The sequence below is a fragment of the Choloepus didactylus genome, chromosome 13 (assembly GCF_015220235.1).
Source record: "Choloepus didactylus isolate mChoDid1 chromosome 13, mChoDid1.pri, whole genome shotgun sequence".
Lineage (NCBI taxonomy): Eukaryota > Metazoa > Chordata > Mammalia > Pilosa > Megalonychidae > Choloepus > Choloepus didactylus.
The window spans coordinates 85082744-85097504 of NC_051319.1; the positions used below are offsets into that span (position 1 = coordinate 85082744).

The 14761-nt window shown below is 42.5% G+C and overlaps 1 protein-coding gene across 12 annotated transcripts in view; it reads left to right on the forward strand.

Moving 5' to 3' along the window:
• Window positions 1–14761, forward strand: part of LOC119507823 (protocadherin alpha-C2) — a 210462-nt gene that overhangs the window by 184731 nt on the left and 10970 nt on the right. For all 12 annotated transcript variants that reach the window (XM_037800982.1, XM_037800983.1, XM_037800985.1 and 9 more), the window contains exon 3: window positions 578–666. In XM_037800982.1, coding sequence (XP_037656910.1) covers window positions 578–666 — 89 coding nt within the window. The remainder of the gene's footprint in view (window positions 1–577; window positions 667–14761) is intronic.

A 14761-nucleotide genomic window follows, 5' to 3' on the forward strand; every position in this document is an offset into this window, starting at 1 on the left:
ACTTAATAGGAATTTATTGGCTTATGGTTTCATAGGCTAGAAGGCTAGGATGTGTATTTTCTGGCTGTCCAGCAATCTTTGGGGTTTCTTGGCAATTTTGTCGTATGGCAATGAACATGGTGGCATCTTCTTCCTTCCCTTCCAGGTTTCATTGATTTCCAGCTTCTGGCTGCTCCGTGTGGCTTGTCCTTCCATGTCCAATTTCCTTTGCTTATAAGGACTTCATCCATATTGGATTAGGGTCCACCCTCATTCAGTTTGGGCACACCTTAACTAACAACGTCTTCAAAGGTCCTATTTATAAAAGCAGGCACACACCCACAGGACCATGAGTTTGGACCTGAACATGCCTTTTGTGGGGAGCATGATTCAACCCTCAACAAGGCACTAAGTCAGCAATGCTTCTGCAGTTTATGTAAGGTGTTACTGCTCAGCAGTAATTGCTTCAGTTCAAGCATGAGCAGAATGTGTTAGTTGCAGACCTGCCTCTCTGGATGTAAGCAGTGTCTGAGGGTGGGAGAAGAGCTGGAAAGACATCTGTGGTGTAACCATTATCTGGATCTATGTGTTTACGCAGCTCTGTGCACCTGGAGGAGGCTGGCATTCTACGAGCTGGTCCAGGAGGGCCTGATCAGCAGTGGCCAACAGTATCCAGTGCCACACCAGGTAAGGAGCTGGGGACTTTCAATTCTTGCTTGGGTTCTGGAAACTGATTAGATGACTTGTTTTCGTAAGACCAGGAATGTTGGTGTTTCTCTTTTTATTCTTTCTTTTTTCTTTACAGAGTTTCATTATTTTGATTTTCTACTTGATGTCCCTCATGAGTTGATAATATAGCATAAGGGTGTGTGTGTGTGTGTGTGTGTGTGTGTGTGTGTGTGTGTGTGTAAAATTCTTTTAAAAAATAATCAGGTACCTTTCAAATGTGTCGGACTGTCCAAGCCACACAGAGAGGGTCTGGTGGATTCATGCACTGAGATGACGCTGTTAGCAAAGGTCTTTTGGCTGAAGACAATAGAAATTCACTCAGAGTAGCACAAGGAAAAGGAAAATAGATAGTTAAATCTTTATATAGATAGAGAAATAGAGAAGGGGTGAAAAGAGGGGAGGGATTGGAACTTCTCATGGAAGTGGAAAGTCATGGGAACCAGGGCCAAGTCAGATTCCACGCCTGAGCCAGATCTGCTTCTCGTTGCACATCTACATCATTCTGCAGACTGACTTTACTGCCACATGTGACTGCCTCACACGTCCTTAAGTCAGAGGACCAATGGGGATCAATTCCTAATCCAAAATTTCAGGAAAGAGAATCTGCCAGGTTGAGTCAGGAAATCATTGTCTGGGTGATGATGGATAAATTGCTTAAATTTTAAGTTTTCCTTAGTTTCCTTATTTTTGTCCAATCCCCAAGGCAATGTGATATAATAAAATATGGCTTTGAGATACATCACCGTGGATGATGGTGGCAGCTTTCAGAAAGGGAGGATATTGGGTTGGGTGGAGACCACAGATTTTGTCTACCTTAATCCTCTATAAATAGAACATGGTGGTGATGATGATAGGTACTAATCATTGAACCATAATATTGCCAGTCACAGTGCCAGGTACATTACATATGTGGTATCATTTATTCCTCATGGCAATCTTGCAAAAGGATTTATTATAGTAACTTTATATATGACAAAATGGAGACACAATGAGGCTAAGACACTTACCCAAGTTCACATAACTTATAAGTGGCAGAGGTAGTATTGAAACCCAGGTGTGTCTAGCTCCAAATCCATATCTAGCATGTTTGGCTTGTAAGAATCCATCCAATTCAGATAAATAGATAGATGGATAGATAGGCAGACAGATAGATAGATGATAGATAGATGAAAGGAAGAAAGGAAGAAAGGAAGAAAAGAAGAAAGGAAGAAAGGAAGGAAGGAAGGAAGGAAGAAAGAAAGAAAGAGAAAGAAAGAAAGAAAGAAAAAGAAAGGAAGGAAGGAGATGACATAAGAGTTTATGTGTAAAAAGTTCTGTCCAAAAATAATCAGGTGCCTTTCCAATGATTAGGCTATCCAAGGAACATGTGCAGCTAAGAGCCCATTTTTGCCGGCAACACTAAGGGCTTTTGTTGATTCTAATCAGCCAGCATTTGCTATTTTTGAATGTTGCACAATTCAACTAAAAGTCAGATTTGTAAAAAAAAAATGCGCAAGTTAGAGCAATTCATTAGAGAGCTAATATTGCCAGATGGCAAGGGGAGGAACATGAAATAGTTCATTGACAAGTCTGCAATCCAATGCCAATGATGGAGTGAAGATGGGGGCTGGGGAGGAAGTGGCTTTAGACTGCCAAGTGTTGCCACCGGGGGAGGCTTCTGGAAAGGTGAGAACTACTCAATTAAAGCAGTCACATGAAATCATGCCTTGCTACCTGGACTATGCAGGGTTTAGTTTCAGGTTTTCTTGTTAGTTCTTTAGAGAACTATCTTTGAGTACTACCTCCGTTTCAATGATGATAATAGTTGATGTTCCTGAGCAAATGTGAAATAGGAACCCTCTGTTGATGATTTCATCTGCGTTTGACTCAAGTCTCTCCTTCAAATTCAGAAGGGTGTTAGGAACCCATCTATTTGACAGAAGAAAGGAAAGGCATCTCCATTGCTCTACTTCCCTACTGCCCCAACCCCTCTCGTATAGCCCCCTCCATCCAGGACTGTGGTTCTGACTCAGGAGTCACAGTCCTCTCAGCTATGGCAGAGCTAGACAGAGTATACATCTTCCAATTACTAGCTGTAGTTTTCAACATACCTCTGCATTGATGATATAATGTTAAAGGAATTCTCTCCTCTCTCTGCCCTGTCCTTTTGGTGCTTTTAGGTTTTAGGACTCAAAATATGGTCTGCATTTTTAGGAGGAAATATGGCATGAAGGTTAATTATAATTTGGAGTCACACAGATTTGAGTTGAATTCTAATCCCAAACTTACTTGCTGGGTGAGCATTGACAAATTGCTTAAATTCATATTTTCTTAATTACCTCATCTGTTAATTGGACATAATAAAATACCTATCTTATTGAGTTGCCATGAGAACTACAGGAGGAAAAAAAAGAGCTGAACATAGTGCTTAACATAAGTATTAATAAATGTCTAATCTTCTTATGCCTTTTATCCTGGGATGCTTTTGTTTTGAACAATCTATGACATGGCCTTGGTTGAAAACCTAGTGGCCATAATTCAGTAGTTCTCACCTCTAGGCCCAGATACAGACCCCTGAGGTTGCCCGGATCAACCTGACATCTATACGGTCCAGCCACCTCCAGCTGACTTCCTGGAAATGGAGGTGAAAGGAATTTATTATTTGCTGTTTCCTGAAAAGGCAAATGCTCCAGAAAACTTGGTTGTTGCCAGTCCCTTAGCAACTCATGGCGAAGATGCAGTTTCTTCCAAAAGGTCTCCTCCTGGTGCTGGAGTCCCCTTGCACTCATATCTGAGTCCTTCCCATGAACCGGTTGTTGATTTCTCTTATACCAACACCTGCAACAGCTGCAGCTTGTGGGTATAAAGGGAGTGGGGCCTGCTTTGCACTAATCATCATTCTCATGTGTTCCCTTGCACTTGTTTCCTCTCCTTTGATTAATTCTTTTGCTTTGTCACTAAACTTTATTTTTACAGTCCACAAAAGCCTAGGACAAAGATGCCGCGCCCTGAAAGGATCAATGAGGACATCACCTGGTGATGTTTTCTGCAGGATAAACAAGCCTGGTATTACGTCGGCTAATCCTGAATACTGGCTCTTTTCTCCAGCCTTGCCTCTAAGTGAGCAGACCTGCACCACAGGCTTTGTTATTTCCTTAGCATCTTCCTGTGAAGATTTAGCAGAGAAAGAAAATTAGCTAAATTGGGAATTCATGGAATACAGTTACAGCCTCATTTTCAGATGGAGGAATGTGTTTTGGGGGGAGGGGCATTAAAGGACCAGCCATGCACATTATAACTCTTTAATTTTCTCAATGTAAACGCCCTGAGGAGGTTTTAATGAGTGCCTTCTTATGTTCAGTTCTTAGAGGGAATCTCAAGAGGTTATAAAAAGACTGCCTGTAGGGCAGCTGGTCTGGCCTAGGTGTGGGGGAGGGGGGGCAGGCTGTTTTGCTGTCTCTCCTGGTTCTTTCAGGATTCTCTTTCTACATTTCATGAAGTCTATAGGATTTACTTAAGGCAACAGTGAATTATATCTGGAGTGGGAGATGTTCATTGTTTTCAGAAGAGCTCAGAGAATTCCAAAACATACCCCACTGCCAAAGAGCACATTATAGCTTGTCAAGCAGGACCCCAGGAGATCTGGGACTAAGCAGTGAGAGATTGAGAATTCTGTAGGCGAGGCCACAATTACAGTGAGACTTAGAGAACATTGGCTTAGAGTGACCAGAACAGTGGTTCTCAAGACATTGCTCGCAGACCAGCAGCAGCACCAATACCTGGGAATTTGTTAGAAATGCAAATTTTCAGACCCCATCCTAGACCTACTGAATCAGAAATTCTCAGGGTGGGGCCCGGCAATCTGTGTTTTAACCAGCTCTCTATGTGATCCTGATGCACTCTAATGTTTGATAACTGGTCTAGAGTAAATATTCCTGAGTTTGTCTGATATCTTTGGAGGCTCAGAAACCATGCAAGGAAGGCATCTGCTTGTGATTCTTGTGAGAAGAGTCCTTTCCCTCATAATATAGGGACCGTCCTTGGAATTCTAGCTCTGCCAATCAGTAATTGTAGGTCCCTGGGAGCTACACTTAACATTTCTGATTCCCAGTTTCTTTCTCTGTAAAATGGAGATAATGGTACTATCTACCTTGTAAGATTGTTCCAAGAGTTAAATGAGATAATGCACACACATCACAGTGCCTAGATAACAGTGTTTGTAAATGTAACCATGTTTATGACTTTTCAGGGTATGAATCTATCCTTCCACTCCAGGATGTAGGCCTCAGTTGCTCCGAGTAGTCTCTGTGGGAAGGTTCTGTTATAGAGAAGAATTTTTTTTTAAGTGTCTGTCTCTTTATTTCCTCAGGGAATTGCTTTTGCCCTAATTTACCACATCTCTTTACTCTATGGAAAATGGACAGTTTATGTGCTCTAGTTTTATAGGGGGATTCCTGCCCTTCTGACAAAATCAGCTCCCCCTGGAGAGACCCCATCTCTGATGCTTCCCCAGGGAGAAACCAAGATCCTTAGGTTTTGTGAAACCTATGAGGAGCACTGCCAACATGAATTTTTCCACTTCGTGAGTGAGTGCAGCCTCAGGCCCTGTTGGAGAATTTAGAAAGCATGCTGTTCTACTAACCTGCTCACCCTCAACTCCTGCTGTTGTTATGGCAATGACAAGCCTGGGAGGTGTGTGCAGGTCCTTATTAGGAAAAAGAATGAGATCAGGGATCTTTGTGAGTAGGGCAGCTCCCTCCTGTCAGTATTCTCCACTCTCACCTTCCATCTCTCAGCCCAGGAGTTCTTAGCTCAGCAGTCTATACCGTAGGAAAATGAATCCTTTTAAGAGGCACTTTCTGGAGGTGTTGAGCTTATTAGGTAGCTTATGTTGAACAAAGAATTTGTATTTCTGGACTGGTCCGGAGGGAGGGAGCAAGGAGAATTAGCATCTTCCACCCAGGAGAAGCTATGAAGCGTAAGTCTTTGCTGACTCCATCCATACAAGACTCTTCATCTCCTTCTTGAAGGAAAACTCAGTGCCTTCTAATTTAAGGAGCATTTAAATAAAAGACAGGAATGGAGACTTCCCTGAATTTTCTGAAATTAAACATTTCTGTTAATGGATAGCTTCTGAGAAAGTGCTTTCCCTACGCCTGTTTTTCTGGCACATCTCTGATACAACCCATACCAGTTCTTCTAGGATTGATATTCAGGGCAGAATACAGTAAGGAGTGGGGCCATAATACATATTTAATGTAATTCTTTTATTATGTAAAAGTAGAGCACTTGTGTCTCCTCAAATCTAGCCAATTCCTTGTGCACTCAGCTCCTGGGCATGCATCTTAGAGGGTGTAGTGTGGAAAGAAGAGCAGCAAGAACTGTTCCCTTAGGCTGCAGTCTTCTTCAAACCCTGCAGATGCAGAGAAGCAGGCTAATGCAGGCTCAGGAAATGGAGAGTCAGTATAGTTCCTTCTGTTATCATTGATCCCTTTAACATGCCAGCTCTTCTGGGCAATACAGCCTGGCCTGAAACTTCATCATGAGAAACAACATTCAAATATGTCTTAGAAAAATAATGCATTTTATCTTTCTTTTGTTTGAGAGTGTTGCAGGGACAGGAGAGTTTGCGAATTATGCTCCCTTGGAAGAATCTCCACACACCATCCTTTGTAACTGAACTGTTAAGCCCCTTACCAAAAGGGGGATTCAGATTTCTGCTGAGGGGTCCTAGTGTCTCAAAGAGTCAAGGAAGGGGGTCAAAACACTGTTGCCTGACTCAGCTCAAAGATGACAGGCCACCTGTGTGTTTGAGAGGTTTGTGGGGAAGGCAAAGTGGAGGGTCGAGTATGCACTTCATTCTGTGAGAAAGATTACTTAGATTGTTTGAAACTGGTGGGCTTATAACTCCTCCCTGGAGGTGCTTGGACAAGAAAATCCTGCTTATGACTCGGACTGAGGGAAGGGGAGCTGTGATAGCGTGTAAGGCCTTTAAGCCTTGCAGCTCCAGCAAGCCCTTACCCTCAGCCTCACTGATGCTAGTAAACTAGCCTGTCCCTAGTGACAACAGGGTCTTTAATGACAAATATGTTCAGAGAAACTCATCCCAGATTCCAAAGGAACTTGAAAAGTTCACCTCAGAGGCAGTCAACTTTGCAGTTGGTAAGGTCATTCTCTAATCTGGAGAGACATGTTCAGGTCAAGCACTGGTTAGACTAGAGGTCTCTAGGGAAGGGTCATAAGAAAGCTCGTTGCCAGGAAGCCTAGAGATGTGTGTGTGGGTTGGAGAGGAGCCCTCTCAGCCTGAGCACTTGGGTTCTCATTACCCTCTAGTCAGAAAAGGAGGGGGAGGAGAGATAGATGCTTTTCCACTCTTATCTCAATGAGACCAAAAGCTCCTTCAGCAACAGCCCAACTGGAATGATCTATCTCCTGGACTGTGGTAAAGGATGGGAGGGGGCACTCCTGAGAATAGCAATACCAAAGGAAATAAGAGGAAAGGGTTGTTTGTGCTAGTACTAGCAGGAAATTGAGAGCTTTGTAGAAGTCAGACTCAAGAGACATAACTGTAGAAGGTTAGGGTATAAAGAAGTAACTTTTAGGAGCCAATTTGGATCCACAAGACAATAGGGATGAGGAGAAGTTTATTGTTAGCTACAGTTGTGTCCCTTGTATACCCTGGACCTCTGGATTACAGCTACTGTTGCGTGTAAATAAAAAACAAACAAACAAACTTTAAAAAGTAAAACGTCAGGGTTTCCCTTTCTGCCGGGAGCTAGAAGTCATTATCTCCAGGTAAACCATTGCAACAAGGAAAGTTTCACCCTCATGGAGACCTGGGGCACAGAAAGTCAAAACTAGGAACCCGCTCCCAAGAAGAAGATGACGGTCTCCCATAGAAGTTTTGCAACATGACAATGGATTGTGCCCCCAACAATCATCTCTTGTACCATGTGCCTAGAGGAATTCCAGATGCCCATTGCGTAGCTGTCAGAACCAGTGGACGTGTACAGTTATTGGATAGACGCCTGCGAGGGGTCGGATCAGAAGCAATGCCAAGGACCCACCCCCTTATCAGTCCCAACAGTCATGGAGCTGGGACCCCTGGCTGGGTACTAAACCAGAGACATTCTGGGGATCCAGAGTGTGTATGTGAGTGTGTATGTGTGTGAGAGTGTGTGTGTGTGTGGCTGTGGGGAAAGAGTTAAGGGGTTTGTGCTTGTGCCTGTGCTTGGGGCCCCTGGGTGGAGATCAGGGTTTACCAGCCCGAGGGGCTGAGCTGACCGCAGTTGCCTTCGGAAGTCCTTGACTTGCTCTCCTCTTCCGGTCCTTGGTCCTCCCTGGCTTTGGGACCTGGGCTCCTCAGGGGACCAGTTGCCTGATGCCCCTGGGCAAGGGCAGGCCTAGCCTCTCCTCACCAGCACTTTGTCCATTTTAGCTGGACTTTCTGTCCTCCTTCTCTGCCTTCCTATGCCTGTGGCCCAGGATTCGAAGCATTAGTCCCACAGTCCCCTTGATCACCCTTGTTAGCTGGAGGCCCCTTTCTATGTGTAGTTGCTTTTGTAGAGGAGACAAGGACTGGGTCAGGGACAGCTAACAGTCATGAGCCCTTGAATAAAGCAACCGATTCAGGAAAAGAAAAAAAATAAGGAAAGCCTGCCTGGTACAGAAAATCTGAACAAACAAGTTTGTTGTCGATGATCCAAGAAGCCTACCAGTTTGGGCTTATTCCCAATAATGCACCAATCCTGTGTCCAGTGCTATCAGTCTAAGAGGCCAAGCTTCCTTCCCAAGTCTTCTCTCTTGACTTTTTTTGAGTGTGTGTCTGTCATAGATTCTGTCTTACTCAACACACCTGTTGTGTCTCTGTTCCTGTAATCACCTGGAGTCAGATGAACACCCTATACGTCAGTGGCAAGGCTAGAAGCCTCAGCCTGTGTGAGGGATTTACATTAGAGCACAGCAGGCTGCATGTCATAGATTTGGGGCCAGATCTAGGGGGAGAAGAGCATCACCAGGTGTAAACAGCCCTGAGATGGACACCTGTGAGTCTGTGAGTTTGGCCCTGTGTTTGATGATGAGCCTTGGAATACAGAAGTTCCCTTGTCTGAGCTAAAGCCTGTTTTCAAGAAAGAGCTCTGGGAAGTTTTTTAAAAGTGTGTGGGTGAGGGAAGGTGTTTGTTGTTCAAGTTCTAAAGTCTTAAAATGAGTCTTTAAATCTTGTGCTGTTACCCCCTGGGTGGTAGAAAAAAATCTCTTAGAATCAAAGAACCATTTTTGGCTAATAGCTACCATTTATTGAGAACTGTAATAAGTACTTTATATGCATTGAATACTTAACCTTAAAAGAGAAGTACATTATTCCCATTTTTTAAGAGAAATTGAGGCTTGAAGGGTTAAATGACTTCTTTACATTCACACAACTGGTAAATACTTTTTTCTGCTCACCATTATATTCCCAGTGTCAAACAAGGTGTCTAGCACATAGTGGTGCTTAATCAGTAGAATTAGTTTCCAAATTACCATAAACTTAGTGGCTTAAAACAATACAAATTTATTATCTTACAGTTCTGGAGGTTAGAGTCCAAAGTGGGTTTTGCTGGGGTAAAATCAAGGTGTCAGCAGGGCTGTGTTCCTTCTGGATACTCTAGGGGAGAATCCCTTTACCTGCCTTCACAGATTCTAGTGGCGACCTGCATTTCTTGGCTCATGGCCCCTTTCTCAGTTTTCAAAGCCAGCAATGTAGCATCTTTAAATCTCTGACTCTGTCCCTCTTTCACATATAAGGATCCCTCCTGGGGATTACATTGGGCCCACCTGGCTAATCCAGGCTAATCTCCCCATCTCAGAATCCTTAATTTAATCATTTTTGCAGAGTCCTTTTTGGCACAGAACATAGCATATTCACAGGTGCAGGGATTAGGATGTGGGGGTATTTGGGGGAAGGCCATTCTGCCTACCACAGGTTCTTTCATGTTCAGGGAGAGGTGGCTCAGTATGTGTGAGCACACACATGCACATGCTTATGTAAATTTCAGTAGAGGTGAAGGTAAGATAAAGTGGATATTAGGACCATGAAGAGGGTATGGTGACAGTGGACTGCACTTTAAATACCTTTTGAAGGTTATTAATCATCAGAAGTTTGATGGAGACTAATAAGTCACACATACACCGTTTCCCTACAAATCTTAACAAATTAAGAACAGATGCAAGGAGCCAACTGAAGGATCAAAGTTCATAATCAGGCTCATTATTGGTAAAGATGGTCTGGGGAATATGGCAGGACCTTCAACCTCCCAAATGCAAGGGAAGAATATAAAGGCTGGCAGTCCTCTCCTTTGATTACCAAATAGGGGCTGAGCTAGAGGAGAAAAGGAATGAGAGGGGAGGTGTGTCATGACACTGATTTTGCCCAATGAAGAGGCACAATCAGGTTTTTAATAATCTCCCCAGCCAGATAAACTACTTTTCCTTCCTGGGAAGAGTAAGGAAGGAAGTAGAGCAAAAAGTGAAAGCTTCCTCCCTAACAAGTCCCCCAAAAGGTGGAAGTATTGGTTTGGTGGGTGTTCCCTTTTCCGTGGGAAGAGGTGGCAGTGTGGAGAGAGGAGGAGAATGGCTCCCACTACATCACTACATTATTATTTTAGAACTGAGATCTTGTTCTGTCCCAGGCTTAAGAGTATGTTTCCAAGAGTCGGGGAGCAGCAGGAGAGGACAGTCCTCTTTGGATCATCCACAGACCATTCTGGAAGGCAACCATCATGGGGTTTGGCAGCTTGGGCCACATTAGAAAAATCACTGTCCACAAGATGATGTCAGGAGACAGAGGCAGCACATATTGCCTATCCGGTTTGCATCTAGCATCTGCGTCTACGTGAACACAAGTTAAAATGTATATCCAGGATTTTCCTAAAGAATAAAAGAAAAAAGCTCAGAGCCTGATCAGTGTTTATGTGTGTGTTGGGGAGGGGCTGAGGTGGGGGTATTCCAGCCGGTATTCCCAAATCCCACTGCTTTTCCTCAATGATGCTTCTGGTGTGGGGGAAGGGAGGAGTCGGGAGGTGCAGTGCAGCAGGCAAAGTGGCTATGGCCCAAGTTATGGATACATATGCACCTCAGGATTTGCTCATTTGTTTGTTTTTGCAGCATTTTTGCTTAATAACCATTCCTTGAGATCCTAATGGGCTAGGCACCTCCAAAGCCTAGAACCTCTCTGCACCCTTGGCTGCTCTGAATGGTGATTAAATCACTCCTCCTGCATCTGACATTGATTGGGCCAAGACACCCCTCTAAGAGCCTTCTCGGAGGCCAGCATACCCTATAGGCTTCTTGGGTCACGGAGATGTCAATCCAGCTGTTGTCCTGCAGCCCAGACTCACTGGAGCTGTGGTTAGTCAGCAGTCAGTGTCACATAAATATCCCTCTGTTGGACTAAGTAGAACTTGATTCTAAATATTTACCTTTGGGAAATTTCTTCAAGGAGGATGATGTCTTTGATATGTACTCTCTAAATCTAGAGGTTTAGAGATACAAACTCGTTCCTTCTTGTTGTTTCTCACTCAGGGTCACAGTCTTGCCTCTAGGGTACTAGACTCCTACAAGGTTGTAATTTGAAGTGCACTAGGAAGATGCCCACAAAAACCGCCTCCCAGGCAGATCTCTAGAACTTCACCATTCACCACCACCACTGCATTCTCTTATAAAATCCACATTCATTCATTCATTCATTCTCTCTGTTTCTTCTTCTCAAATACACACACACACACACACACACACACACACACACAGATAAGAAAGTGAAGTAGTAGAATATCCTGTCCAGGAGTGCTTTCCTTGGCTTGACTTCAAGAATTTGGTTGGAACCTTCTATATATAGTCATGCAACAAACATTTGTTAAGTGCTTACTTAAGACCAGGTTCTGTCCTAGGTGGTGGGAATATAATATTAAATATAACACAGTTCTGCCCTAATAATCCAATGGGGAAAACATAAATGTAAAGAAATAAGATGGCAGTATTACAATGCCATGTTGTAAGGACCATGTAGTTTCATGCATAGGTAGGGCCAAGAAGGGGGAAGGAAGCTGGGACAAACCACCAGGGCCTGGTGGCAGTCTAGAATGGGACCCAGGGTTTATCTATGATGTAATCAATACACACCCTGTTTAAATAGGTCAAGCTAGTCCTCCTTTCCTGAGGGGGCTCCCAAATTGTTTTCACAGGACCCAAAGCCTCTCTTTTAGCAACTCTGAATACTAGATGCTGTGGGAGCCAGGAAAATGGAATTGGGGATTTAGGGAACCAAATCACAGATTATGTGACATTTAATATTGGGTATTGCAGGGTAATAAGTAGATGTGGGGAGGAAGAGACTACCAGGTAAAGGAAACAACGTGCAAAAAAAAAAAAAAATTTTTTTTTCAGAAGTGTGTAATCAGGGTGAATCAGATGGGTGGGATGGAATGGAGGGCTGTTGGAAAATGAGATCAGAAAGCAGACTAGAGTCATTTATAGGGCCTTAAACATCCTGGTAAAGAATTTGTCATTTCTTTTGTTGGCAATGGAGAGCCACCAGAAGGTTTGTTTGTTTGTTTTTAAGAAAGGAGTCTCTATTGAACATCCTTAGCTCTACTGAATCCTCAAAAATTAACTTGTAAGATGTCAAGATGAGCTAATGAGCTAATCAACAAGCTGTTTTTCTTTTCCCAAACCGAGGATTGGAAACTTTGAGTGTCTATAAATGTGGAACCAAAAAGAGGGTGATTACAGCATGTTTATTTCAAGGATTGGCTTTGAAAATATTTTAAAGTGATTGTGGTGGACTTGGTGTATTCATGTGTGAGAGAATGTGGAGAGTGAGGGCAGGTTTGTTTAAATTTTGCCTTGTGTGAACTTCTTAAGGGAGGCAGCATTGTTCCTTACATCCCTGTCCTACAACTTAATAATTGTACAACCTGTGCCTCAGATTAATTAATGTCAGAAAAGGAAAGACCATATGCTGTTGTAAAGATTAAATGAAGAGAATGCATGCAAAATGCTTAGCATAGTGCTTAGCTTGTAGTAAGCCCTCAAGAATAATATCATGACTCAATGAGTTACTCAACTTAAGTATTACTCAATTTAATACCATTGGCACTTAGCACAATGCCTGGCACAGCTTTCAATGTGTTTTTTTTGTTGTTGTTGGATTAAATGGAATGGCATTGAAGTGCACAGAGTTGGGGATAGTAGTGATGGAGGAAGTTTTTCTCTGGAAGAAACTCATTCTCTTGCCCTCCTTCTATTGCAGTGTTCCGAAAGCACCTCCATTTTATATCCTAGATGCAGGCATATCACTGCTTGTCTAGAAATGGTTGCTCAAGGCTGAGAAGTGACACAGCATCACAGAGCCTGGGATTGCTGCCAAATTTTAAGAAGCACAGATTGTGACAAAGTGAGGGGAGGATGGAGAAGAGAATTTTGAAAACCCAACCAAAGCTAGAAGCAGTTTTATTGTTGGGTGAAATGGTTATGCCTCACACAGTTCCAGGTGGACAGGCGGTATAAAACCTTTGGAAGATTCCCTGTTAAATTGTAGTGCTGAAGGAGGAGCCCAGCAGTGGGTACAGCTTAGAAAGGCCCTGCTTGGTTTAATGTTATGCTGTCACTTTCTTGAAGTTCTTAATTTGAACAAGGGGCCATGCATTTTCATTTTGCACTGGACCCTGAAAATTACATAACTGGTCCTGGGTCCAGGCTGCCTGGGACACTGACATTTTGTCTCAGCTAGTTTTTGAACTACATTGAGCTATGCAGCTGATGAGGCAAATAGTGCCTGGAGTAGTATTCTTTTTAATCTCCCTCTCTCTCTCTCTCTCTCCTATTTAATTATAAAAGAAACAAAAATCATTATAGCAAATTCAATCTTTACAGAATTAAAATAAAATTAGTAGTGCCTCACTCCCTACCTCCAGTCATACGCCCCAAAAGTAACCACTGCCAACAGTTTAGTGTCTATTGTCCAGATTTTTCTAAGTAATAAAATTATTGTATGATAAAGTATATACAATTACATTGTTGATGTAAATAGTAAATAATACAGCTGTATTTGCATAAAAATTACTGAGTTCCCCTCAATCTCACTTCCCTTCAGTGAGGTAGCCTCTGTTAACAGTTTTGTGTATCCTCCCATTTTCAAATTACTTAGTCACATAACTGATGTAGGAATATTTTCTGTTTATTCAAAAAAAGTGTTTCCACAAAATGAAATGAGTTGTTATGCATATTAATATACAGCTTGTTTTTAAAATTTTAATATATCATAAATGCCTTTCCAAACCCACCTCATTTTTCTTTAATGAGGGCATAGTATTATATTGCATGCATATATTATAATTTATCTATGCTATTGGTATATTTATTAAACAATTCAATTTGCAATGCATAATCTTGTACATATATATCATATCTCTTGTGCACTTCTACTAGTATGTATTTAGGATAAATTTCCAGAAGAGGGATTGCTGGGTCATAGGGTATGAAAATATCAAATTGGCATTGTCTTATCTGGGGTGGGACTGCACTTGTTATATACTTCCCTCTGACCTCCACCTCCATCTAGTGCTAAATCTCGCTTAACTCTGTGACATCGTCTTCAAGGACTTAGCCCTCAGACTTAAAGAGAATACTGGAGCAGAGAGAGGAGAAAATTAGCTTGTGAGTAATAATAGTAAACCACACATCAGGTATCATTCTAAGCACTTTGTGTGTATTAACTACTTTAATCTTTATAACTACCCCAATAAATAAATCTATTAGACCCATTTTTCCTCCTTTAGGAATTTGAGGCTCCTAGAGTTTAAGTGAGGGCACACATTTAGTATGTGGTGGAGCCAGGATTTGAAGCCAGGCTGATTTTCTTCTGAGCTTATGCTCTTAACCACTACATTATATACTCTAGCCTCAAGATAGCATTAAACCCGAGTTTCTCTACTTTGTATATTCCTTAAAATGGTTATTGTATTTATTCATATACTTGTCTTTTTCTCCCACTCCAGGGTAACTCTTTGAGGGCAGGGTGCCTGTACTAATATTC